Below are 27,616 nucleotides of genomic sequence, written 5' to 3' on the forward strand. Positions count from 1 at the left end.
TCAGTCATGTCAACTGGTAGAAAAACCTTTAGACTGCTTACCTTTTGCTGCTATTATCCTCCGTCCTACAGTATGTTACCCACTGACACCCAATCCAGGCAGTGGTTAGATATTGGTTTATCATGATTTTTAGATTTTAGTTGGTTACATTTATTTTTATTTATTTTTATTTTTTTATTTTTTACAGCATCTTAAGTGAATATGTATTATCTCCCTCAAAATTTGCAAGGTAAAGCACTACTAAGTACCAGTAACACAAGAGTACCGCAGACACACAAATGTTGAATCTGTAAATTATTTTAATAATAACAGAACCAATAATAATATATAAACTCATAATCAGTCAATACAAGAGAACATTTTTGCACCAAAGGGGGAGCAGGAAAAAAGACATCTTTTCCTGGTCTCTCTCTGGAATTTGAAACGGTTATCCGTCTCTATGTTTGAACACAGTTTTGTTTTTTGTTTTATTTCTGCAGCAGGAAGAGCAACACTACTTGTACTATGCTGACCTTTGTCCTACATTTGCTTTTCACTAAATCAAAGTAAAGCAAACTCTGTTTAATTTGCACTAGTCTATGACCTACAACTGTGTGTCATTACACAAACACCCACACACTGATGCAGTCCACAGGCATAGTTGCCTGTCTGCCAAGCAGATGATGCTGCAAAGGATGAGTTTAATGAGTCATACTTTCTGCCCTTCACTCACATTTATTTCTTGCATCTCTCTATTCTCTCTGTCTGCTTTATTTTGCAGAAGTGAGGTTTTCACCTGCTTCTGTCCACTGCTTTCACCTATAATGAAGGTCCTCACATTTTTTTCCCCTCGGCTATCTGGAGAGACATTAAGGCACCCACCACACCTATGTCCTCTATTACAGGTCATTTGTACATATTGCTTGGCAATAAAATGATAATGGTCATTATTGTGAAACTATCTTTCCGTGATGGAAATATAAGACATGGTTAATATAACCTCAGTAGAACTATTTGGATTCATGTGTTTAAATGAAATTTAACAGCACAGCTCCAAATAGGAGTAAAAAACAGAAATTTTAAGCATGAGCCATTTGATCTGTTTTGTATCTATTTATCATGATGAGATATTATTTTTATAATATTTTCCAGCTTTATTTTTACATATGATAATTGTGGCAGCTGTGATTTAGAGCAAAAATGGTCACAGCCATCATGAGCGATCGTCCTGTCGACCTAAAATCGTTGTCAGTGCACGTTTTAAGAAGCAGAAATGGGTAATTCTGCTTTTTGGCTTTTTCCCCCCGCTATACTTCCACTTTCTGCAGCTGCCAGATGTTCACCACTCCTAGTTTTCCTTCAGGAGGAATAAAGAAATCGAGAGCAAATCAATCCGCATTGATGTTTCCGCTCAGCCTTCAGTTGTTCTTATTGTCTTTCTTTCCTCGGTGGCTTTCTTTCCCCACTTTTATCCGAGTTTGCTGTTAGTGTCCTGGATTGATTTCTTGGGTTTTTGAAGCCTCTTCTATACTCCTGACGGACTACTGCTTGTGGCTTCATACCCCTGACACACACATCTTATCAGTCTTTATATTTATTGCCAAAAATATCCAGCTATTGTTCTAAAATATTATCTATAAGATGGAGAAGAGTAAATATGTGTTTGTCGTCCATGTGCCTTTGATTTTGAGGGTTTAGTGAGCGAATGCAATGACTTGGAAAACTGCACAATGTGAAGCAAGAGATACTGATTTGGAGGGCACAGTGAACTCTGTGTGACAATCTGAACACTTTACTTCTGGATAAAAGCAAACCAACCAGCCTTCTGTCTGCTGTTTTGTAAAGTGATTTTAAATTGGTGCCTTTGGATTTAGTACATCAGACAGAACATGCAGCGGGAGGCGGTGCAGATAAGATGTGCTCGGTGATGATATACTAAAAATAAACACTCTTAAGCAGTAAGTCAGAGCTGTGGAGGTTTTTTTTTTTTTTTTTTTTTTTTTTTTCCATCTTCGATGTAGTGGTTTTAACAAAAATATGTGCACCTCGTCCTTTCACCGCAACTTGTTTTCTTTCATTTTCAAGGCTGGTAAGCACTTTTAAACTTGTTTTCATTCTTTCAAACTGAAGACCGGAGCTGAGTGACATCAGTAATGTAATCTTTAAACATGCGTGCTCATAGCATGCTATCACAGCCTGCATGAAGTGGATACATGCACTCATTGTACTGTGGATATTGACCTTTGAGTCGGATCAATAGCATCAATGTTAAAAGCTCAATAGTGTCCATCATTAAAGTAATGTGTAATAATGTGACCTCAAGGTTGTTGTGATATCAATACATTTTTAGTGATTTTTTTTTTTTTAAACTGATATTAAGGTTTAGTGAGGTGGGGTTTTTTTGTTTGTTTGTTTTTCTTTCCATATATGGTGCAAAATACTGTGCAACTTCCTAAAATGAAAACTAAACAGTCCCCCAGAAAATTTCAATAAAGGTTAAGCTCATGCACATGAAAGGAGGTGCACCCAATATTTCAAAATATGGATTGCTTTCTATTTTAAAATATTGCTGACAGCATGCATTCTGGATTGCTTGCGCTGTTGTATTTTTTTTTCAATTCTTTTTAGGACATAGTTGAAAAGCACTAGAGGAGTTTATTTTCAGTAAAGGGAAGCATTACTCAGGGGCTCTCCAGGAGAGATTTTGAGTGGGAGCGTCAGTTAATTCCAGTTAGTTCCAGCGGGTCGTCCACCTGGCTCCTTTTTGTCCAGCCCTCTGTCTCTCCCAGAGTACCACTCAGGGTCAGGTAGATGGCATTTAGTGAGTGGCTATAATTAGCAGAAGAACAGAGCAGATGGTAAAGTTGTCTGTGTTATTGGTTTGTTTCATAGGTGATGAGTGTGGAAAATTATTGGACGTCACAGCAGGACGTTAATAGGGAACAATAAGCGTGTACATGACATTCACAAGCCTTTTATGAGCCAAGAAAATTGTGATCATAGATTTACCCAGCATGAAGCATCTTGATGGTGAGTCATTTCACATCCTGTCGACAGACATTGTGTGTCAGCTGGTCTCTCAGAAATGAAACCTCTTTGGGCTTTGGCTCAGACCCTGGGAAGCCCCATTTGGTTTGGTGTCTAAAAATGATAATTTTTTTTCTCTCTTTTTATCTCATGTTCCCTGATAGCGTGCCTTTTTATCTCAGTATGGGGTCAGAACTGTGGCGCTTGTGTCTTTCCCTTTAAGTAGTGCCAATCATTGTGTTTTGACTTTGACTTCCCAGGCAGCTGGACACAGACAAGTGAAAAGACTCAACTTTGTAAAGCTTTTTAGTGAGTCTGTTCTCAAACCTGCAAATTTATTGTTTTGCTTTACAGAGTTGAAGCTTTCTGTTGTTTCTTCTTCTTCTTCCTCCTTCCTCTTATTTTTCTTATTGGTTTTTATTTCATTTTATGATTTTTTTTATTTTTTTTTATTTTTATTTTTTCCAGTTCAGTTTCAGTTAGTTTCTGGAGTGGGTTTGCACATCTCAGTTTTGTTTCTATTAGCTCATCTGGCTGAAGGACCGATGAGCTCATGCCGTGGCCAGACGTCCATCGTCTGTCTGTCCACAGGTCATAAGAATCTCTACTCCTCCCAGAGTATTTGTCAGATTTCAGTGGAACTTGGACACAATGATCACCTAATGGGAATGTGGGACTTCACCCAAACTGTGGTCAAGGTCAAGTTCATATTTATCATTCTCGGTGATTTTAATTCACATTAGTTTGTGCAATATAGCCAGTCAGCTTGTTTCTGACCTGACATATATCGTGACACATGTTTTATAATGTTTACTTCGAGTTGTTTTAATAGCATGTGTGGTGTTTGTCAGGGGTAATTTACTAGTTGTTTAAGTTATTTGACTAACCAGGGGAAAGATTAAAGACTTTCTGAGCATAAATCACAATATATTTGACTTACAATCATGTAAACATCCCAGTCTCAAAAAACAAACGCACCAAAACTTCCTCATAATTATTGTATTTGATCAGCATAAGGCTAAAGACCTTTCCTTCCTATTTTCTATTTTGTTACACTGTAATGCTTTTTCACATCTATTTTTTGGTGTTATTTACATGTATAACTTTGTGGTTATTCTCATAATATTGTTGTTTTTGTCACAACCACACAGAACAAAACTTGTCTGCGACTTGAATCATCTGGAGAGCTGTTTGCGCCTGTGTAGCAATCAGACCACAAGACTATTGTCCTGGGAATCCACTATTATAGCTGCCAAAATACCCTTCAAGAATACTTTATTCCCCTTTTTTTCTAGTTAATAGGGACCCTCCATGAAATCTAACTTTTCATCATGACAGAAAATAACAGCGCAACTAGAGTGGGAAAGAGTGTAATTTTCGTAAATGGTCGATTGGGGAGAAGCTGAAAGGAAAGGGGGAGAGATTGATTGGACAGTCTTTAGATGTAGAAGTGCTTCGATTTGGGAACTTGCCCACTGGCCAGTCATCTCAGTTCAGCTAAAATAGTCGCCATCATCTTCTCTGCGTATAATAGAGCGTGCTGGTCAATGTCACAGGGTTTGACGCTCAGCATTTTTCCTGCGGCTCTAAGGATTTTCTTTGTTCTTAGCTTTGGATAGTTTTTTCCTTTCTTGTTTACTTTCTTTTTACCCTTCGCCGCCACACTTATGGGAGTATGTAACAATTGCTTTACATACATACTTGCATCACCCTAATACAAATGGTACGTTAAGTGGTTCGTGTTTGTACGCACATGCTTTGTGTTCCTCTTTTACCCTTGAGTGTACAGAATCCCCTAATGCTTGTTTGGTAGCACAGAGAGATGGTTTAAATGAAGTGGTCCAATGCTCGAGGGTGTACTCACATCAACTTGGCCTCTCGGGAGCAAATGTGTGTGTGCTGGAGAGGCACAGTGAATAAACAGTATGCCGATATGTGTGTGTAGGTGTATTTCTCATTATGTACAGAGCATTAAAGCTTCAGTGAATGTTTAAAAACATGCTGCAGACAGTATAAACATACAAATATGAGCATGCTGTACTGCTGTTGATATTGTGAGGCTACCTTATGAATTTTGTTCATTAGCTACATTATGAATGTCTCTTTGCATTGCGATTGAATTGTTCAACCATGCTGCCCACACTGTTTATCTAACTTAAACAATGTGATATATTTGCCTGTAAAATCCAACGAAGAACTGTTCTGAGAAATAGTGACGTATTTTGTGAACGATAAAGGAAATTGATTGTAAGTTCTGAACCTCCGTGTCTTTTTCCTGTGTGTGTGAAACACTTGTCTCTGTTCTTGACACTTCTTGTCACTAAGCAACTCAACATGACAGCAATTTGGCAGCGCCTAGCTGGCTTTGAGTGTTTGTAGGTGCAGTAGTTTAAGGCCTCGATGCCATGAGCAACTTTTTTTGAAGTGACAGAGAATGCAGTAATCAATGGTAGCTGTTTGGCTGTGGTGATATTTCTGCAGGACACTTTGTGTGTCAGGAGAACACAAACATGTGACCTTTTCAGGCCATGCTGCCACTAAATTTATTTTTAGTCTGGGCGGCCAAGCCAAAAACCAAACACGAAGCCTCACTAATGCACTGGCTGTTACGGGTGTGTGCAGGATCATGTATTTATTTTATAATATATATTTTGTTTCTTATTGCATTCTGTTTTTCAGTTACTTGGAGACTGTTATTGTGAATGATTGTATTAGGTTAATGTTATAAACTTGTGGTTTCAGGGTTTTTTCTGCTTAAAATGGTCCTTTGGAGTTTGTCACATAATCATTGGTCCAGATTTAGTTTGCCAGAGAATCTGTGGTACTCTTTGTAGCACAAGTTCATATATTTTGCTGTTATTTCTGGCCTTCTAATACACCAAAATGTATTTTATGTTTGAATAAATGAAACCCCACTTAGAAAAAAATTGTTTCTTTTGAAAGATCCTGGACATTTTAACAGTTGTGAAGTAGATTTGTTTTGATCACATGTTATGACTATGTATTTAAATTTGAGAATAAACAAATAACTTTGGTTTTTCCTGTTTGTTTCTTTGTCTTCCTCAAAAAATGTAGTCTCCTTCAAGTCAAGTGGCAGTCCTGCCCGCCTTCTCAGTGGATTCCTGGTTGGTCACCCATCTCACCAACCAGATTTCATCAACATCTGCGAGTCTGTCCACTGCCCGCTGAGTTCACCTCAGTCTTCGTTGGAGGCCAGTCCAGCACTTCAAGCTGGACGGAGGAGAGAAGAGTGGGGCCGAGGGCCCAACATTTGTGTTGCGACATAGAACTTCAAATCTCATAGCACAACACACCACAGAGTCTACGCCTACAGGTCCCATGAGTCCACGGGAGAAAGCAGACTTGCCCACCTCAGGTTCTTCAACCAGTCACCTCAGCACCGCAGAGTGCCCCTCGCACAGTGGGGTAAGTATCACACGCACACACACACAATTTGCTGTGGTTGGTTCAGAGCAGTGAGGCGTGATGTGGGTCAGCTGGTTACACTGTAAAAGTATCCCACCAAAACACACACACCCTCAAGTTCATAAATAAACAGGTGTTGTTAACAGGAAAGTATAATATAGAGTAACTGATGCTGACCAGTCTGTTTACCTAATAATAAAATAAAAAAACATGAGCTGGAGGATTTTTTTTAAGTTTAATTAAAGAAATGAATGTCAATTTTCTTTTATATTTTATATCAGTTTATTAGCAAAGTGCAAACTCGCTGGGGGCTCTTGTGTACATAAATACAAAGTAGATTTGAAGCACACACACCACACACATCGATTAAAAACAGTAATTGGCACTGAGGGTTAATCACTTGGTCATAGTCTGGCCTCAGTTTGTGTCCTTTGGAGTTTATTGAACGGCATATTTAATTTAACATAAAAAGGCTGCGAGGCTTTTCTTTATTAATGAGCATTATAAAGTTAGAAATGCCAATAACTGTTTAGGAACATTTTGGACCTACTTTGTTGTTAGTTCTGCGAGTGAGCTTTTGTTAGGGAATTATCCTTTAATCATTTAACATTAAACCATTAAAAATAAAACGAATAAAGCACAGTACATAAAACATGAGTTGAAGTAACACATTAACACTCTTCTCAGTGGGAAGTTTCCTGGAGACAGAAAAGTTGTGAAGTATTTTACATAAAGCATATCCAGTACAAAAAGCACAATCTATGCCATTAGCAGTTTGACAAAGCTGTGCGTATAAAACTTCAAATGCAGTCTGCTGCTATACCTGAGCAGCTTAGAAAGAGTTGCTGGAGAATTAAATTTTGCACGTTTTCATCACGAACCTCCTCCTCAGCTTTTCCAACCTCAACTTATTATTGACACCCTCACCACCTTCTAGGCTGCTCAGACTCAATGATGAGTCATTCTGGGGTGTAGTAATTAGCAGTGCATTTTGATGAGGTTGCCTCAGGGACTGCCTGATGTTCACTTTTGGTTCCTCTCTAAAATCTCAAGCAATGTGGATAGTGAATAAGGCCAAAACTCACAGCTCCTGAAATAAGCCTGTTAGTACTATATAGAGTTGTCTTCGTGGAAGGAAAGCAAATGTTACCAAAAATCAGTGTGTTTAGCACCATATGAAGGTAACCTATCACACAAATGTGCCAGACACTCACCCTCAGAGGCACCATTTGTCCTTTTTCAGACTGAACGTGTGTGTGTATACAGTCGGAGCTGCTGTTCTATTGTTCGCTGTGAAAGACGATCAGCAGTGGGACACTGAGCTGAAACACAATAGTATTTGTGTGTCTGCTTGTGTTTGGCCTTTTTACCCGCTGTAACAGAACACAGACACCTGAGACAGCATCGGGGCTCCCTGCCCCAGTCAGCAGGGACACGCTGTGTTAACACCCCACAGGCCACATTTGAATTTTTAAGTGTTTTGCTCAGGTGTTAGCTTCTCTCAGATGTGTTGTTTGTGCTTGTGCGGTTTGGTTTTGGGGGTGGTATTACACTTCCTGTTTTCCGTGAAACTGGAACTTTTTTTTTTTCTTTGTCAGTGTGACCTATATATTTCATATGTTTGATTTACATTTGATTTTATGGTAGGGAGATGATCTCCTGTTCAGAAAAATGTACACGTGTCTGTTTTTCTGATAGTTTTGAACTTGTCCCTGTGGGATTCTGGCATTTGAGTGCTTTCCTGGTCACACCCCTCTGTTGCAGAGCCGAATTTTGAAACAATAGTTTCACATCCCAAAGTCATCAGCCTGCTATCTTTGCATGAACTATGTGTTATAGGGAATTTGGTGCTCATAACTGTTTTAGAAATAGCATAAAAGTTAGAGATTGTCATGAAAGATGCCTGTAAGGGCTAAAAACACAACATCATTAAAGTCAAATTATGGGTCTTTTTACAGGTCATTTAATTTACTGAAAGTAATTAAGATGTTGAAGAATTTAAGGTGGTAATATCTGTTACATGAGTCCAGTCCAGTTTAAAGTTTTTCATAATGGAGATAATGGAAAATAATTTGAGTAGGAATAAGAAAATATCCCACATAGGAACAAAAATATCCGCAGAACCCAATAAACTCAGTCAACATTATGTCCTCTGTTTTGTTTTTTTTGTTTGTTTTTTTAAAAAAAAAGCGGTTTATCCTAAGATGACAAATAATGACAAACTCTCATAACACATGTAGTACACACAGCGCTGAATGAGACACAGCTAAGGAATTTGTTTTCAGTCACGTACACACAACAACGTAAAAGGAAAATGCCAACAGACGAATGACGTCTTCAAACATCCTCACTTCGTCAGGGTGTTTTTTTTTTAGTTTTTTTTTTATTAAACTTTTATCCATCTCAGGTTAATGTAACATCACTTTTTACTTCCTTTTCTTGTACCTGTCATCCACAATCACAGTCATTAAGTAATTCTAGCATCCTTCTTAGTCATTATTCATTAAACCCTCAAACATTGTGGGGAACAAATTAGCACTTACAGTCACCAGTTAGTATATTGGTTATACCTTGCCGGTGCCAGGTTGGGCCTCCTTTTTCCTTCAGATCCACTTTAACTCTTTGTTACACAGATTCAACCAGATGCTGGAAACATTGCTCAGAGATTTTGGTCCATGTTGACACGAAAGCATCACAGTGGCTGCACATCCATGATGTGAATCTTTTCTTCTGCATACTTTGGTTGTAGCCATTTTTCTCTGACCTCTGACATCAATAAGGCATTTTGTCACAGAAACTTCAGTTCACTGGATGTTTTTATCTATTTTAGACCATTTCTGTAAAGCTTAGAGATAATAAATCCCAGTTGATCAGCAGTTTCTGAAATGCCAACAATGTAATTTCGAAGTTTCCCTAAATGTTTCCCTAAATGCCTTAAGTTGCTGCCATTTGATTGGCTGATTGAGTATTTGAACAAAGTGGCCAGTGAGGGTTTTCTATTTTGAAGTAACCCACCAGCATTGTTTATGAAAATATCAGCAAGAAGGCAAATAAAATCCCCTGCTTTTAAAAATCTCCCAGCTTGGTAAGGCTTTCAGAGCTTCCATTCTTTATCCAGTGAAGCAAGGAAGGAAAAAAACTTGCTTCAAGGTCTTTAACTGTGAACAGCTTGATAAAAATCTAGGACTTTGTTGCTGGACTTGCAAATTCATGCCTACTTGCGTTCATTTGCACAAACAGTTTGTCTTGTGACCACTGGAGGGGGGGTGTGTGTGTGTGTGTGTGTTTACCCTTACTGCCCCAAGAGAGCAGCTGTACATGTGTGAGTCACATGTCTGTTGTGCTGTGCAAGGGTTAGCGTGTATAAGTGTGAGCACTTCCCTCCAACACCAGTTCAAGTTCCAACTCTTGTGTCATTGGTCCTCAGAGTTGGACCATGTAGTTTAAAGTTCACTGGAGGATGTTGAACCTCTTTTGCTCACCCCTGACCAAGCTACAGAAGCTAATCATTCATTACAAACACAGTATGTGTATGTAGGTGTGTGTAAGTGCATGTGCGCCATCATTAGTCAGGAGAAAGTCATTAGCCAGGTATACATATAGGGTAGTTAATGAGCCTGAGGGGAGCTGGATATATGTTTCTTTTTGTGTGTGTGTGTGTGTGTGTGTGTGTGTGTGTGTGTGTGTGTGTGTGTGTGTGTGTGTGTGTGTGTGTGTGTGTGTGTGTGTGTGTGTGTGTGTGGCATTGGGCAATATTGCTGTTTTGGGACTTTTGAGAAAAAGTGCCTCATTTAATCTTGAGCAGACCGATACCTTGAGGGATTTCCTCTTCTTGTGTCTATATATCATCCAAGACCAACTTTTTAGCTCATGCTCAGAGGAAAAGTGTTGCGAGTCTTTCTGCTGTCATGCTCTGACATTCATTTTTCTTTCTTTCTTTTTTTAGGTTTTATTCAGTATCTTAAGAGATCCCAGATACAGCACATTTTGATTCATTTTCACAAACGTTCTTGCAATAAATAACTGTGCAATCCCTTCATCTCTTTGTTTAGTCTTTAAAAAATGTAACACATCCAAAATGAACAACCACTCCCACTTTAATCATGCCATATTATAACAGACTGATAAATTGAAATCACAACAGAATATATAACCTTTTTATTTCACTCTTAAACTACTGCCACGTTAAAAAAAGAATAATTAAAATGGCTTAAGGCAGAACTTCCCAAAGTGTGGGGCTCGCCAAACCAACTTCATTCTAAGCCAAAGACTAGAAAATATGGTGAAGCATATCTTCCCTTTGGTTTCACCTGCACAAGTGCCAAGGTAGGTCTCGCCTGCATAATTGATTTTCCCTGTGTCGGGAGCAGCGCTGGGCTCTCCAAGTCACGACAAACAGTATCCCACAGCTGTTTATGTTGTCAAACCCATTTTGCACAGAGAGGCATTTTTTGAAAAATGTATTGATAGCAATGTTGAATATTATTACACAGGAAAAAAACAACTACAGTAAAATAATCACACCGTGACGCCTCTGCCTTTCTAAATGGAGGGACAGTAACTGCGTGTGTATCTGCAAGCATTTAAAAACTGAAGGTAGAGGCAAAATACTGTTAATCTGACTATCTGCCATTCTGCAATTCATCTCATGTAAACAATAACGTGGCGCACAGCATGACGTGAAAAAAGGCACATACCTTTGACGTTGCGTGACCAACTCTGTATTCCTCGTCCACGCGTAAACGGAAAAAAGGAGTTTTAAAAAATCTCAGTTTTCGGTGATTCAAAACGCCGTTTACGTGTGGACGAAACAGCTGCGTTTTCAAAAATGCCCGTGTAGGTGCGGACGTAGCGTAAAAGAGTTAGTAGAGTATTTTATTACTACCTGTAATTTATTGCAGATTACTTGTATTTGCTTAATTGTTTACTAAATGTTTGAGGTGTGAAAGAAACCGCAATGGAGCAAAATATGGGTGTGTGTGGCTGGAGGATGTGTTTGCATGCACGCATCAGAAGGGGGGTGGGGCGCGAACATTTTTCTTATAAAACAAAGGGGGGCCTAGCAAAAAAAGTTTGGGAACCACTGACTTAAGGCATTAAAACATCCCATCACTTAACAAAGCTGGTGAAAGTCAGCGTGCCTGCACTGCACTGATAAGGTTATTTACCTTGTGTGTCAGACACAGATGCATTTTGCTACAATATGAGATAAAAAAAAAATTTTTAAAAAATGTATATTTGTGGTATTTCTATTTTCAGTAAACACATGTACCAGGCTTAGCTTTGCAAATGTGAACACTGTGTTTGCTGTTTCCGGCTAATCTTTGAGTTTTGGACTGTTGGGCAGGAAGAATGAGCCATATGAATAAGTCCGTTTCAGCTTTGGGCTGCAAGTTGAACATGCTATCAATTCTTTTTAATTCAGTGTTTGGGAAGAGGCTCCCAACTGTCCTTCGGGAATTTGTTTTCCACCCCCCAAAAAATGGAGAGGAGAAGTGTTCAGCTTATACATGACACCAACTGTGACACGTTTACACAAAATACACGTGACTGTGCCAGACGAGCAACGATCTGGGCCTCGCTGACCTCCGGACTGCGTTGTTACTCATACACGATGAGCTGGTGCATGGTGACCTCACCGAGATAAGAATGAATGGTTTTTGGATAGATGGGATCATATCAGTAGACATGCACTCTCTCCTATACAGAGCGAAATCTGACTCTGTAACCTCTGCCATAATACCTTGTTGACAACCATGCAGCTGAGTCACATGTTCAGGCTTTTTCACAGGCGTGTTTATCTCTGAATGTAAGCACAAGTGTGTGAGGGGTAGCCCAGAGTTCCAGGAAAATTGTCCTGCTTCGCTGTGACAGACCTCCTCCTGTCCTCTCAGTTTTTAGGTCTGATTACAGCAGCTTCAGCTGAGCAGCTGGCAGCTCGGCTATTTGCGTCGCCTGCTGCTAAACCTCAGCACTGTGGCTGATTTCAAATGAACTGATGTTTCACAAGAAAAGCAAAAAAAAGTTTCTGTGCCTGCATCACTGGCAGTCGGTCATTTTCAGTTTCTCTGTATTTTTCTTCCTGAGAATATGCGCAGACACCCATAGCTTCCTCTTTGCAATCAGCCTCTTTCATCAGCTTTTACGTGGCAGAGAAAGACGAAAGCTGCTAACTACCAGCTACAGAATACCCATATTAAACCCGCTTCTCACGATCAGAGCAGGAAAGCACTCTGGCAGGATTTAACAGCTGTTTTTGCAGATTTTAATAACAACATCTCTACGGTCGTGTGAAAACAGCCTCCAAAATGTCAGCTTCACACCAGGTAACAGAAACGGCCTTTTCAGTCATTTATTATTTGTAATCAAACCTTTTGTGTAGGGGGAAAAAAGTTTACTAAGCTAGCATACTGTAGCTCAGAGCAGGAGAGCAGGTTGTCTACTAATCGGAAGGTTCGTGGTTTGATCTCTGGCTGCTCCAGTCTGTATGCAGAATATCCTTGGGCAAGATAGTAACCCAAGTTGCTCTCTAATGCATCCATCGAAGTGTGAATGTGTGGATGTTGGATAGAAAGCACTAGAGCATAGAAAAAGTGCTTGTATTAATGGGTGTGACTAGGAGAACAAGGCATGTTTTATAAAGCAAGTATGTGACTGTGACTTGTCACAGTGCATGTCCTATTATTTTTAGCTGGTGGCCATATACTTGAATACTATTCCACTCATGCACATCATAGAACTTTTTACCTGCTATTGTCTTAACATACTTGGTCTGCAACTTGCAGTTTTCATTTCTGATTATTTTTCAAGAGGCTAATTTTGGTTTATTTAAAAAAAAAAAAAAAAAAAGTGTTAAAAATGAGGTCAATTGTACTAAATCACTATTTTTCTGACAAACACACTAACAGATTATGTCCCACGGTGTTATGTGCGGGCGTTACTTCAGGGCTTCAGCGTTGTCGTACATATAGATTGTTTGGTGAAGTTTTGTTGATAAAACTCAGTCACAAGATTCAGTCTTGTTTTCACATGATGTTAGCATAATTTTATTCTGATAGTCACATGGATTCAAATTACAGCAAGACAGGTTAGGCGAGTAGCTTGTTGCTAGGATAAATTATAAATAAACTGTGCGCTTTGCATCCAAAACTAATCGGGGATTTTAGTCTGGTCGTGAGATGACAGTAGTTGTATTGATAACTGCAGTAGATGCTGTGCTGCTTATGTGTCATACACTTTCTACATCAGCGAAGAGCACCACACGTGTCTCAAAAGCCGACGAGGATATAATATCGCAAGAACAGCTACTCGTCCGTCTGTGCATCTGCAACCGAGCATAATCCTGACCTTAGAGGACATGCTGTTGTTCCTGCTGTGCACAGACACGTGTGCACACACAGAGTTACTCAAGAATCTCACAATCCACAACCAGACTGGCAGCACCTGAAGTTAAGGCCACACCTGTATTACTTGCATGCATGGACACACATGAGAGGTTATCCATGAGAGATGCAAAGACCAGAGGGCACATGTGATTGTTTGGCAGTCACCCAGATACCCTCTGCTGACATAGTGCACTAGGTCCTTTGCACATAAGTACACCGAGAATCAACGTTAGGTGAAACAGCAGATTCATGAAAATATTGCCCTCAAGTGTGATGGAAGCTTTTGTCCCTTCCTTGCATTTTTGCGGCCTCTGATTTGTTCTCATGTGTGGTTAAACACTGTGTGCACACAGATTCAAGGAAAAATAAACTTCGGAGACGTTCACTTTCAGTTCCTAAACGGCATGTCATGGTCAGTAGGCACACGTGCACGAGCAGAGACCTTGCTGTTGCAGTGTATTTTGCTGGTGGGTCTTTAAAAACGGGGTTAGTCATGCATTATATATAAAACAGGACTCTCATTCTCCCTCTTTCTGCAACCCACTTGTTCTCGTGTCCCTCTCTGTCTTGCCACTTTTCCCCTAATTTCCTCACTTGGCCTTTTCCTGTTCCTCTGGAGTATTAAAAAGAACAAGAGGGATGCCATTTCTAATCATCTCCTATTAAACATAAATAAATCTGTGGCTTGTTAAGAGGAATAAAAAATAACAATAATCATCAGTGTATGTGTTTTGATGCATGTGTGGCCTTAATACTTATCAGCTTTCCCACCTGAAACCGCACACATCATCGGTGTGTCGGCGAGCGCTTAACTGTGTGCGACTGTTTGTTTGCGTGTCAGTAATGATGAATGACTGTGTATTTATCACAAAGCGCTAGCCATATTAATTCTGCCACAGACTACCCAGCGGTGACAGCTATTGTGTTGGATTGAATTCACACTGTCTGTTTAAGCCTCTATTTATAAATGATAGCTCAGACAAACAGGGACTGCAGCGATTTAATAATAAAATGGCTTTGTTTTCTTTACACAATAGCTTTAATTTTCTTCCTTTTACAGTTTTGTTAATCTGATTTGTTTGTGTATGCAGTCAGATAGGGATGATAAAATGTGTATTTTTACATGCGCGTATTCTCTTATAGTTTTTGTGCACCACATGCTGGGATATGGGACAGTTTAAAAGCTTTGCACGGACTGTCTGAGGAGTTGTCAGTAACAGCGTTAAAGGTAGAACGAAAAGAAAAACGATGGAGCTAAATTCTCGAGTTGTAAATTTATGAATGTAAATAAGTTGTTATGTTTCCTGGTTTGAATAGTGAAGTAGATTAAAGGGAGGTCAGTTTATTTTACATTTTGGCTTATTTTTAAACACTTCATCGTCTTGCTTCAGTAGACTTGTCTCGCGTGCTGACAGCGTATGAATCAGCGCGGCGCCTCAGCTGCACGGGCACAAATCTGCAAGGAGGCTTTCAGCTGTTTGAGTCTGACAGCAGCTGGAAGTGTCGAAACCCTGTTTTTATTTACTTTGTTTGAACTAATATTAGCTTTTATTGCTGGTTTATTCATCTGGATTTTTACTTACCACTACAATATTTTATTATATATTAATAATTATATACCTTGAACTGCAATACTTGCACAAAAGGTGCTATATAAAAAAAATAGTTTTTTTTTTTTTTTTAACATAGCACATTTAAACACAGTTATGAGTTTGACATTGACTGAAGTGTTGCACATGAAGCCACTCATGTATATAAGATTTGAACAAGTTACAACTTTTAGAAAATAAGAAACTTAAAATATTTAATTAAAAAGCTGTTCACTGGTAAAAAAAAAACAAAAAAACAAACACTCTAATTTGCTACAGTTAGCTTCAGATGAAAGTGGTCTTAAATATCCTCAGTGTATGATCACATTGTACAGTGTGTGCTCTTCCAGTCACTGGTCAGCAGTAGGTTTAAGAAAGGATCTATGATGAGTCTTGTCACTCATGTTGAATGTAATTTGCATGTGAGAGGAGGATTGCACAAGCTTAGATCGATGATAGCTCCCACATGTTTGAACTGGGTAGCATGCAGCCAGAGCAGGTTCATGGTAAAGGTGTCAGAAAACAGCTGGTCCTCTTCGACTAAGTGTGTGTGTGTGTGTGTGTGTGTGTGTGTGTCTTTGCAGAGCGTCCCAGAGTGCGACGACAAGAAAAGGGTAAGCGAAGAGGATGACAGAGGAAGAAAAGAGGAGGAAACGGAGGAGGAGGAGGAGGATGAGAGGAACGGTGATGAAGGCTTCATGGGAATGACTCCACTCCTGCAAGCACACCACGCCATGGAGAGGATGGAGGAGTTTGTACACAAGGTGCAAAAAACAAAACAAAAAAAAACAACCCAACCCCCCCACACTCACAAACACACTTCAGACCTTCGTCTTAACTTATCTGAAAAGATTGTTGGGGAGCGCTCCACCTTTTAATTCCACCGCCCACTAAATTAGGTACTCCTCCCTTGGGGTATGTTTGCTTTACTGAGGAGGTTTTATAACAACACTCAATAAAGCCACATAGTAAACGACAGCAATAAACCCATAAAAACAGCTACGGTAGAGTTCTGTGTTTGCTTAGTTTTTTTTTTTTTTTTTTTTATCGCTTATACAGAATGTGTTTCAAAAGACGGAGAGTTAAAAAAAAAGAGTTCAGTAATTTAGTGCAGTTTAAGAGCATAAAGCTAAAAAAGGCCAGCACTGTTACGCCGCAGGAAGCTCTTCAGATGTGGTTCTTGATACATACAGATGCAAACAGTTATGACACTGTGATGTAAAGACGCGTCACTGTGTCGAAATAAACATAATCACGCAACTATAAGAATTAGAGTGTGTGCTTTTGAAACAGCACAGCCTGGACGAGTGTCCTGTAGCTAAAAATAGCTGTATGTAAATTGGTGGAGTCAGTATATTTATTTACATAATAGTTGTCATTTGACACTCCTGATCTGCACTCCAGTCCAGTAAACTGCAGCAGTTTTCCATTCATACCAGATCATGATGTAGATGTTTCCTCTTTTTCCCTTATTAACCAATCAGATGTGGGAGGGTCGGTGGCGCGTCATTCCTCACGATGTACTCCCCGATTGGCTGAAGGACAACGACTTCCTGCTTCACGGCCACAGGCCTCCCATGCCTTCGTTTCGCGCCTGCTTCAAGAGCATCTTTAGAATCCACACAGAGACGGGAAACATCTGGACACACCTGCTAGGTAAGACACACACACACACGCGCACACACTGAGAGAGTTTTCTAAAACTCAATACTTTTGTGCATCTTTAACTTTCTGTATTCTTCATTTTAACCTTTTTATCCTAATCTTAAATTGTCTCTGCAAAAATGTTGAGGCATGATGAGATGGCAGATGTACTGGAGCACACACGCACACACGCACACACACCACGAGAACAGGATTAGGGTTAACGGCTGGAAATAACAGGAGTGGGATTGTTTTTTCCTGTGTGTATTTCTGAAATGTATTACTCCACTCCTTATTTTATTCTTCAGCTAATCTGCATATTTATCCAGACTTCCTTAGGTAACAGAGAACCTTGTGCAAACCTGCTAACTTGTTACGTTGCATAAAAACGTGTGTGTCGAAAGCCAAGCGACTGCCGTCAGTAGATGGGTCCAGGAAATCCAGTGTGTTATTTTTCTGCTTGAGTGGAAGAGTTGTAGTTGATCCCAGGTTTTTAAAACTCTTTATTTATCCTTCCTTCTACACCTCTATAAACAAGTTTTGTTCTTCTCTCTGCTGCCACCTTGTGGCGTGTGAGAGTGTGCACCTCGGCGTCATTGTAGTGGAGAAATTGTGAGTCCTGATACTTTTTCATTTTAATATCACTGATATCCATCTTACCCTGTCATCTCATCTCTCTGCAGGCTGTTTGTTTTTCCTCTGTCTGGGCCTGATGTACATGTTCAGACCCAACATGTCTTTTGTGGCTCCGGTCCAAGAGAAGGTGGTGATCGGGATGTTTTTCCTGGGAGCCATCCTCTGCCTTTCATTCTCCTGGCTCTTCCACACAGTCTACTGCCACTCTGAGGGCGTGTCCAGAGTCTTCTCCAAGTAAGAAATGTCTCGGTCTTCATGCTGTATTGGGGACGTCTTTTCTTCAGCAGTAAGCTCACGATGTTGTTGTGTCTCCAGGTTGGACTACAGTGGGATCGCCTTCCTGATCATGGGCTCCTTCGTCCCCTGGTTGTATTATTCCTTCTACTGCTCCCCTCAGCCCTGCTTCATCTACCTGATAGTGGTCTGTGTACTAGGACTGGCTGCCATCACCGTATCACAGTGCGACTTCTTTGCCACTCCGCAGTACAGAGGAGTCAGAGCAGGTAGATTGGGATAAGTGAGGATGGGTTGGGTTTGTGGTCATGTGGCTTCAGGCCTGTTATTTACAATAGAGGACACCATATTTGGTCCATAAACTGCATATTTCGCTGCTAAGGTGTGGCACTAAGTTTTGCCTCAACGTAACCCTGATTGATTTGGTGTAAAAATATTTAAAAATATATAAAAGCATTTTAATTTAAAATAAGGGGCAGCTGGAGTCTATGGCAGCTGTTGTAGCTAAGGAAGCTGGATTACCCATAGAGATCAAACTCAACACTGGTTAAAATCTTTTCAGTAAAAAAATTAAGATTGGTGTTACTTGCTTGGTTGTCTAATCTAATAATCCATGAGTCAAAAAATCTGTTATTACAGGTTTAAGTTGGTTGACAGTCGATGTTCTTAAAGCGGCTCTTGCTATATCTGCTCACTCGTGTATTCACTTTGTGTCCATTCTTTGTTCAGGCGTGTTTGTGGGCCTTGGTCTGAGTGGCGTGGTTCCCACCCTGCACTTTGTCATCAGTGAGGGTCTGATCAAGGCGACCACCATTGGCCAGATGGGCTGGCTGTTCCTCATGGCCACGCTCTACATCACCGGAGCCTGTCTGTACGCCGCCCGAATCCCCGAGAGGTTCTTCCCCGGCAAGTGTGACATCTGGGTGAGTGTCTGTCGCCGGTAAGGAAACATGTTTGGATTAGAAACTCTTCACCGTGATTCTTATGTCCTGCTGTTCCCTCCGCAGTTTCACTCCCATCAGTTGTTCCACATCTTGGTGGTCGCCGGGGCTTTCGTTCACTTCCACGGCGTCTCCAACCTGCAGGAGTTTCGCTTCACGGCAGGAGGAGGCTGCACTGAGGATGGCAATCTCTAACACACATACAAACATACACTGACCCTTTCATCATTTACTGACACAGTGAAAACTGTGTCAGGCACTGGTTCTTACATCCACAGATATACACGAACAGACACATACACACTCACTTCACCCCCAAACTGAAGACCGAAGTGGCTTGTCCTTCTCATAGGACGCGATTAAATCCAACTCTGTCTGCCTGTCTGTCCCCATTTCCTCTGGCTCCGTTTGCTTTGACTATAAAACCACTTCTGTGACAGCGTGTTTTATAAAAGCAGTTTCTGAGACTCTTTCCAGGAAGTAATCCTTTTGTCCGGGAGGATACCAGACATTCAAACCTCCCTACGTTCTCTTCTTGGATTAATGGTTTGGTTTCCAGCAGAAGCGTGATTCATGCTTTAAAAAGGAAAAAAAACCAAACATTTTTTTTTTGTTTTGGTTTTTTTTTTTTTTTACTACTTTTTTTTCTTTTTTGCTGAATGCTGTTTTCCAAGTTGCCTCTTTAGAGGATGCAAACAAATGAAATTATGGGGGGGGGAAAAAGAATTGAGTGCAAAATTGATTCTTTCTCTCATTGTGAAGCTTTGCAAATGCGGACAAAAGGGTTAATAGTCACTTTTAAAATTTAAAAAACAACAAAAACCAAACAAAAATAACAACTTTTCCATGTAAATAAGATTTCTAAACTTTGGGTTATAGATTTGTAAGAAATATATATTTAAAAAATGACAAAAAATGATTGCAAGAATAAATATGATAGATGGTAAACCAATTAGAGCCGAGGGGGAGAGGTGTCAATTCTACACTTGTTCCAGTGTTCGGTGGGAGGCGCTTCAAGTAACTTTTTTTTTTGTGTAAGGACACGAGGTGGGGGAGGTTTTAGAGAAAATTTATTGGCACAACATCCAAATCCTATCAAAACATAGTACGCCGTCTCCAGTGGCGACACGGGAGTCACTTACAGGCGTGAAAACCTTACAAACGGCGAGCAACACAGATTTCGTCTTAACATCAAAAACTATGATTATATATTTATGAGTTATCTAAATATGTAGCATCTTCTTTCTCTGATTGAATTCAACCTAAAGCTTATTTTTGCTCCACCACTATATGTTTATTTTTTCTAATATTTCCTTAAATGATTTATTGAAACGCATAAATGATACTTTTCACAATATTTTTGTAAACACGGCCCCAGAATTAGATAAACTGGAATCATTAGTTTCTGCTCCTTCTACATGATTCTTGATGAGATTCATGTCCACAGACCACAAATATTAAAACAATTTTCTCTTTCTTTTCTTTTTTTTGGATTGCATTTTCATTTGTTCACTGCTGTTATTGCATTTCAAGCTTTAATTTTACGTGTTTCTTTTCTTTCGTTTCCTTCGTTGTTTCGTTTCGTTTGGCGAGGGCCAAAACGTTCCTCCCTCCAAACGTTCCGACTTAAAGGGCTCATGATTAATTAACACGAGATGAACTTTCAAGTTTATACCAAAATCTTACAACTTGCACAATAAAACACTTCTGAGCTTGTGTTTCTGGGGATGTGTAAACTTTTTAGGTGTGCAAGTAAAATGAAAGTTGATCGATCGTCTTTGCATCGCAAGAAGAATTTTTTGTTTTCATCTCCATTTTTTTTCTTTTCTCTAGTTTATATTAAATTATTTCTCTCGGGGAGGGCATACTGTCTGAAGCACACAGTTCGCTCTGGTGGTGTTTGATTGCAATAGACCTTTATATCTGCTGTATTGTTCTAATAAAAAGGTTTTTGAAGCAGTCACTTTGTTTTGGAAGTGTTATTATATACACAACACTGAGATTGCATCACATAATCTCCTTGTTTTCTGTGTTAGTTAACACTTTACTTAAGCTGCAGCTGAGTTCCAAGTTTTAAAATATTAGGTTGTAGATGATTTACAATCCTTCTTCTACCCACACTTGGGTGTTGGGTATGAAAGATTCCATACATGTCAATACAAAGTAACTGCTCATGTAACCCTCTGCTCTGGGGTTCCTTGTCTAGTGGCATTCAACAACGTCCTATCACCTGATGCAGGCTTTGCTGACACCTTACTGGATAGAGATGCCAGCATGTGGGAATTGAACTTGAGACACCGTCTCCAGAGGCGTGTAGTCGTACCACTATGCTATCCAGCTTGCTCAGACAGAAAACCTGCAGTTTTCTGTGATTTCTGTGATTTCTTGAAATGTGCACACATACATGGCAACATTAAGGCAAAAATGGAATTGACAAGCTTGAAGGTGAATATTTGGTATGAGCACCTTTATTCTTCAACACCGTCTGAACTCTTAGGCAGTTTTTTTCCTTGTAATTTCTTTAAGAGTCTGGAAACATTCAGAGATGACTGATCTGTTTGATTAGATATTTTTGCTGTAAGAAGCAGTTGATCAAGTGCAACTATAAATATTTAAACAACTGAAGGAAAAGGATAACACAAACAGTTAACAAAAGAATAAAGGATTTAACATCCATTTTTTTTTAATTATTCATATAAAAACAGATCTTATTGAAAGACCAGTTCACAAGAAAAACCAGTAAATATTTAGACTTTTGGAAAACAGCATCATAACAGTCCTTTCCTCAGATTCACTCTCATATACGTGATTCAAAAGTCTCGTTGCTAAAAAACAAAAACAGTCGAGCATGCCTTTTCTAAAGAGGTGAGGAACAAACATCCTGTACAAATAAATGATGAAAGAACAAAAAGGAAATATTCTTAAAACCAGAACGCTATAAATACATTCTTTAACCAGAAGAGACAAACAAATACAGTTAAATTAAAAGCACTTTGGTCTTCCTCCTCAAACACACTGAAGATGATTATGCTCGCATTTTTATGAATGAAGCTTGTTCCAGTGAACCGAGGCAACCATTTGTTTCTTTTCCGTGGGCATCATTACTTCACGTACCGTTTCGGATTTAATTCACACAAATCATCAGTACACACGCTGAACTAGCATTCGCTATAACACCAGACACACACAAACTGTATCACACAGAGTGATGTAAAAAATATTGTTGATACAAAGTAACTTTTCTTCCATTGAGAACGTGTTTTTAAAGTGCATGTCTTTGTTCACACACAAGAAAGACTTCACTGAAGTGTCGTGTACACCAACGTCTAAAGGAGCTCCGAGCGTTCAACAGCATTTTATGTGAAGTCCTGTCAGTTTATAAAATATCTGAGTTGATTGTGATTGCCTTTATTTAGGGTTCAGTTTTATTATTTGAATGAACTTCTAATTGAGATTTGACCTGGTGGAGTGAAGGGAGAGGCAGAGATCTCCAGTACGAGTTTCCGTTTCATTTATCCAACATTTTGCTTTTTGGGGATTGTCTTCTTCATGCTAGGACAGCTGAAACTGTTTGATCTGGGACTGGGAGTCGATAATGAAACCATCTGCTATGCAGGTGCGCTGCTTAACGAGCTGTTGGACACATTACATTTTGGCAACCTATTTTTATGCTGTTATATGACGTATCCAGAGAAGTTGCAGTTATCAGTTCACATTTTAACATTAAAACTTCAGTTTGAGATTTACCAAAAATCTTTGTCGGTCCAGTCATCTGTGTATTTAAAGGGCATCCACACAGGAAGCAGCTAGTGGTGGGGCCCAAGGTAAGCTTTCCTCAACTTAGAGATGAATTGATACTGGCTGTTGTTAATCGACACGTTAGCGGGTTGAAGATACATTAGAGCAGATGTGGGCATTATCTGACCATTGGTGGCCCATGATAATTAAAAATTTTTTTTACTCATGTGTGTGCAACTAAATACAGTGGTAATAAAATTGTTTTATGAGATGTGGCTATTTATCATTGTCTAAATATGAACTTAAGTCCGAGGTAAAGCTGTGTGGTCATTTGGTATGTTTGAATCGCTATTACAAGACTAATCATAAAGAGAAATACATTAAATGACTGAAATGAACCCAGACCTGAAAGTGGTATTTCTGTCAGTTATTTTTTGTTGATGTTGCAACTAAAATGGTTTGTTCTACTTTCAGAAGAGCGTGAGACTGAAGATGGTGACATAGCTACCACACAGCTGCCAGGTGGCTCAGTCTGGGCAAAGTGTTAAAATAAATATCAGATACTGAATCTGACTTTAATGCACTTGTTTAGGCCCAAAACCGACTGGATCTCTCTCACTGAACAAGAAACAAGAACTGAAAAGCTCCATTAAACTACCAGCAAAGTAGCAGTAGCACTTTGTATAACTTTAGACTTATTTTCAGTTTTGGGGAATGTTGAAATCAAACAACAATAAAATGTTGGCCTACTATCCCCAGTTCACATTTTTATTGCCTAATTGTAACATCTACTCTTATCAGTTGCAGCTTAAAGAGAGAAAATACTGAGCAGACTTGGTTCAGCTTATTGGTGCAGCCCTCCACGACAGTGTTTCTCATGTGGCCCTTTGGGAAATAAAGCACACGTGGCTTTGCGTGTGTTCTGAACAAAGAAAGCTGACGGGTGACACCGTCGAGCCGTTTGAAACCAGTTTACCTGCAAATTTCATGGACACAGTAGATGCTGTGTCAGCTCTCTGAGGGAAGTGTTACCATCTACTCGCGTATTGCTGGAAATGCTCCTGAAACCACTGATGGGGCTCATAATATTAAACTGGAGCAAAAATTGAAAGGTCTTGCTTCAGGTCACGCCGTCTAATAGTGAAGAATAACTGTAGACATGTTCAGTCTTCTTTCTGTTCACACGTCTGCGGCCGTGTCGCTTTTCTCCCTTTTGGTTTTGGTAAATGTCATCTGCTCTCTAGTTTTGTTTTGCTTTTAAATACCTGGAGAATGGAACTGTTAACTTCCCTTAAGAGATATTTGCATGTGGCCTGAGTGTGAACAGGTGCAAGACACCAGCAATGTTTTTAACCAAACCAGTTAGCAGCTTGATCTAAAGGTGTCCGTGTGGAGCATTTATCTATCTTAAAGAACATGTTACACCTTCAGTATTTGTTTGTAATAAAATTAAAAAATGTTTGACGAACTCAGTTTGTTTGAATAAAACCACTGGACTAACGTTTGCTTTTTTAAAATCTGTTTTGTTTTGAAACTCAACATATAAATAACATTCAGTTTAAGCAAAAAAAAAAAAAAAAAGGGAAAAAATACAATAAAATATTTTTGCCTGCAAATGAGTTAAAATGAAAAGCTGCAGATCGAGCTGAGAACCTCAACCATCACTTAATAATAATTTATGTTCACACAGCGTTCCCCCTACCAACAACTCAGGGGGGGCGAGAGGGAAAAAAAGCACACTACTGTGTTTTTGTTTGTGAAGTGAAGATAACGTTACTCCTGTTGAAGCCAACTTCATGTGTGTAAATGCAAAAAGCATCCCAACAAGTCTTGATCCGTCTAAAACGACAGGGGAGATTTGCTTTAGAGCAGGGGGGAGGAAAAAACAAACAAGCGAGAAGTCTCCCCTCCAAAGCGGTAACCTAGGGGAAACACTCATAACACTTTTGTTGACAGGTAAAAACCGAACTTTGTGTCACAAAACACAAAAACATGAAAGAAACTAGAATTCAAATAAAGCCTAGGTATAAACACTGAATGGGTAAATAAATAGTCTGTGAATTGCACAAAGTGGAAACGTTGAAGGTCAAAGCACTCTGATATGTCGAGGCTGAGGCTCGGTCTCTCGGTGGGTCGGGCCAGTCGGACGAGCGTTCAGCCAGTCAGTGAGAGTGAAGTGTTGACGCCGTTTCTCAGTCCACTGTCATGATTTGATCTTCCACAGCTGTGAACGGGAACAAACGAACACACGTCAGACACTCGAATCGGAGAATTCAGCCAATGAGCAGCTACAGTTTAACAACAAAACGCAGGAAAGGTATCAAAGGTAAAATCAACAGTGCTGCAGGAGGAGCCAGATTAGGTGTCAGCTTATTAGACATTTGGTCTACTTCGTTTATATCTCTGCTAAATAGTGGAAACTGTACCCAATAGTATGAAGCCAGGTAAATCCATTTTATTTAAATCTGCCTCGATCACCACGGTAACTTACAGTAGTGTGCAAAAGTCTTCATTTTTTATAGTTTGCTGGGGAAATGGGTGGAACAGTTTATTGAAATGTGCAAACATACATGGAAATACGGAAAACAGGCAAAGGCAAAAACAGAGTTTCTATAATTCTAATGAGCTTGAAAGTCTACATTTGCACACATTTATTCCTCAACACAACCTGAACTCTCTTAGGCAGCTTTCTTCTAATTTCTTTAAGCGGTGTCCAGGAATAGTTCTCCATGTTTCTCGAAGGACATTCGAAGCTCTTCTTTGGATGTTGACAGCATTTTGTTTTGTTCTCTGTCAAGTTGGGTTCATATCAAACTGTGTTATCTTTATCATTTTTGTAGATTCAGCTAAAGTGTTTTTCCAACATGGCGAAACACTTTTGCACAGTACTGTACGCCCTGCTAATACTGAGCTGGACCTTTTCTGTTGAAGGAAAACATTTTGCAAAAGAAACCTGGATCAGCTGTGTCTCACGAGTATCACAGGAGGCTGTGAAGTTACAGCAGTGAAAAATGCAAAAATGCATGATGATCACAGGAACTTTTCGTGCATTCAGCTGGCCATGCACATGTTTTCATGCCTAATCGTAATCTGCAACCACAGCTAATATATAACACAGAATAGAAAAGAGTAATTTTGCTTTAATTTGGGTAGAAACTAACATGATTTCAACATCTGTCATTAGGTTTAGAGACACGATCAGTCCTGAATGCACCAGTGTTTAAATCCATCAGCTCTAATATGCTAGAATATGTGACAGACAAATGGCAGCACTAAGAGCCACTGAAAAAACAAATATTAAGTTATGAATTCACATTTTCTACAACACAGATCTCTTATTTGCAGCATCATTGGCTTTTACAATTAGAATTTTTATAGCCTGTCTTTTGTGAATATCTGTCACCTGTTTCCGTGATAATATCTCTAAAGTAGGCAGCAATTAATCCATTTTTGTGAGGAAGACGAGTGAAATCACACGCCAAGCACCCCCTGTTACACGAGCTCGTCCTGAGCTGCCTCAATCAGAAACGCTGCTGTGACACCCGTCATCTCTGCCTGGATTTCAGGTTTTTGTTGAACCAGCTAATGCAAAGAAAGCCTGTCTACGACTGCCTTTGATTTTAAATTAGTGCTCATCTGCTCCCTCATAGGTCAGAATTCAGCACACGTACTTCTCCATCACAAACTCATCTTCCAGGGATTTGATTTACACTGCAAGATTATGACGTGTTTTAACCCAACAAATCTTGAAAATTCATTTTTGGTGCTAAAAAAGGATTTTCAGTCCACATTGTCTGTTTTGCACCTTTACTGTTTTACTTCCTCAAAGGACAGGTTTTTTTGGGGGGGGGTTTCCACCACAGGACAGACGTGAACAGATACATGTGACTAAAGAGCGTTCATGCATAAAATTACCTTCAGGTTAAATCCTAACAGGTCAGATATGACTCCCGACACAGCAGACAGGATGACCACCTGGGTGATGTTGTAGAGCAGAGGGTTCATCGTCAAACCGTACAACCTGAACGGAGTATCCAACTCCTGGAGAAAAGGAAAAAAAAAAAAAAAAAAAAAAAAAAAGAGTCAGATTGTAAAAGCAGGGGCAGTTGGTGCCAGATGACCAACAAGAAAGGATATTGAGACAGTGTGTGTACCTTGAGTAGTTTGGTTGCCAGTTTTAAAACATTGTTGACCAGTGTCAGCTCCTCCTTCTTGTTTGGCTTCTTCTCCATCTTCAGATACAGGTTAATCTGTGAGAAACGCAGTGGATCAGGGTCAGAGTTTGGACACGACACTGATCATACTTGTATATTGTGTGTGTGTGTGTGTGTGTGTGTGTGTGTGTGTGTGTGTGTGTGTACCTGTTCAGTGAGCAGGATGGAGGTGTTGCTATACTTCTTGCTGGTCTCCGAGCCCAGAGTGACGAACCGGAGCAGGAACAGAGTCAGACTGGAGCACCAGATCACCAGCTCCCAGTTATAGTGACAGTCCAGGAACGTTTCATGGACATGGAGCAACTGGAGGAAGAGAGATAAACACACTGTTCAGTTTCTAAAACCAAAAATAAAACAGACTTGCTGATACTGTAATTACATTTTTTTAATGTATATGAAACACCACATTTGTAACAAGCTGCAGTGTCTTTCAACTCATTTTCCCTTTTTTTTACAGCACAAGTACTGTAAATGTCCCAAAATAATTATTCTGAAGGTCGATGCATTCACATATTTGCTCTTTATCAGTTTTACTTGAGCTGACTGTTCTGCTAATTGTATGACTGACCCCTGGTGGCAGAAACTGTGCAACACATGTAAGACTCGTCTGCATCATGTGCAGGTTTAGGCTCTGCAGCCAATAAAAACTTGTTTTACTGGCTAATGTGGAAAAAGCTGTTATGTAACATCTTGAGGCCTCACAGCTTTTCAGGTAAAGATAAAATCTTTTTGATTACAACATCTTTAAAGTGACTATAACGGGCACAGCCGGATTACCCTGCAGTGCTATCTGCTTGATCACT

The 27,616-nt window shown here is 39.7% G+C and overlaps 2 protein-coding genes across 5 annotated transcripts in view; one reads left to right on the top strand and one right to left on the bottom strand.

Annotated features, from left to right (window-relative positions):
* adipor2 (adiponectin receptor 2) overlaps positions 1-20,821 on the top strand; it is a 28,155-nt gene extending 7,334 nt beyond the window's left edge. Inside the window, exons 2-8 of the mRNA XM_026147387.1 lie at positions 6,082-6,432; positions 15,991-16,170; positions 16,891-17,062; positions 17,734-17,920; positions 18,002-18,189; positions 18,650-18,843; positions 18,928-20,821. Coding sequence (XP_026003172.1) covers positions 6,346-6,432; positions 15,991-16,170; positions 16,891-17,062; positions 17,734-17,920; positions 18,002-18,189; positions 18,650-18,843; positions 18,928-19,056 — 1,137 coding nt within the window. The 5' untranslated portion in view covers positions 6,082-6,345 and the 3' untranslated portion in view covers positions 19,057-20,821. The remainder of the gene's footprint in view (positions 1-6,081; positions 6,433-15,990; positions 16,171-16,890; positions 17,063-17,733; positions 17,921-18,001; positions 18,190-18,649; positions 18,844-18,927) is intronic.
* A 3,360-nt stretch (positions 20,822-24,181) lies between these two features.
* Positions 24,182-27,616, bottom strand: part of LOC113009200 (putative homeodomain transcription factor 2) — a 52,410-nt gene continuing 48,975 nt past the window's right edge. For 3 of the 4 annotated variants that reach the window (XM_026147385.1, XM_026147383.1, XM_026147382.1), the window contains 4 exons: positions 26,961-27,116; positions 26,754-26,849; positions 26,515-26,640; positions 24,182-24,823 (listed from right to left, as the gene is read on the bottom strand). In XM_026147385.1, coding sequence (XP_026003170.1) covers positions 24,803-24,823; positions 26,515-26,640; positions 26,754-26,849; positions 26,961-27,116 — 399 coding nt within the window. In that variant the 3' untranslated portion in view covers positions 24,182-24,802. The remainder of the gene's footprint in view (positions 24,824-26,514; positions 26,641-26,753; positions 26,850-26,960; positions 27,117-27,616) is intronic. The other variant, XM_026147384.1, reaches the window with a different exon arrangement.

The sequence above is a fragment of the Astatotilapia calliptera genome, chromosome 17 (assembly GCF_900246225.1).
Source record: "Astatotilapia calliptera chromosome 17, fAstCal1.2, whole genome shotgun sequence".
NCBI lineage: Eukaryota > Metazoa > Chordata > Actinopteri > Cichliformes > Cichlidae > Astatotilapia > Astatotilapia calliptera.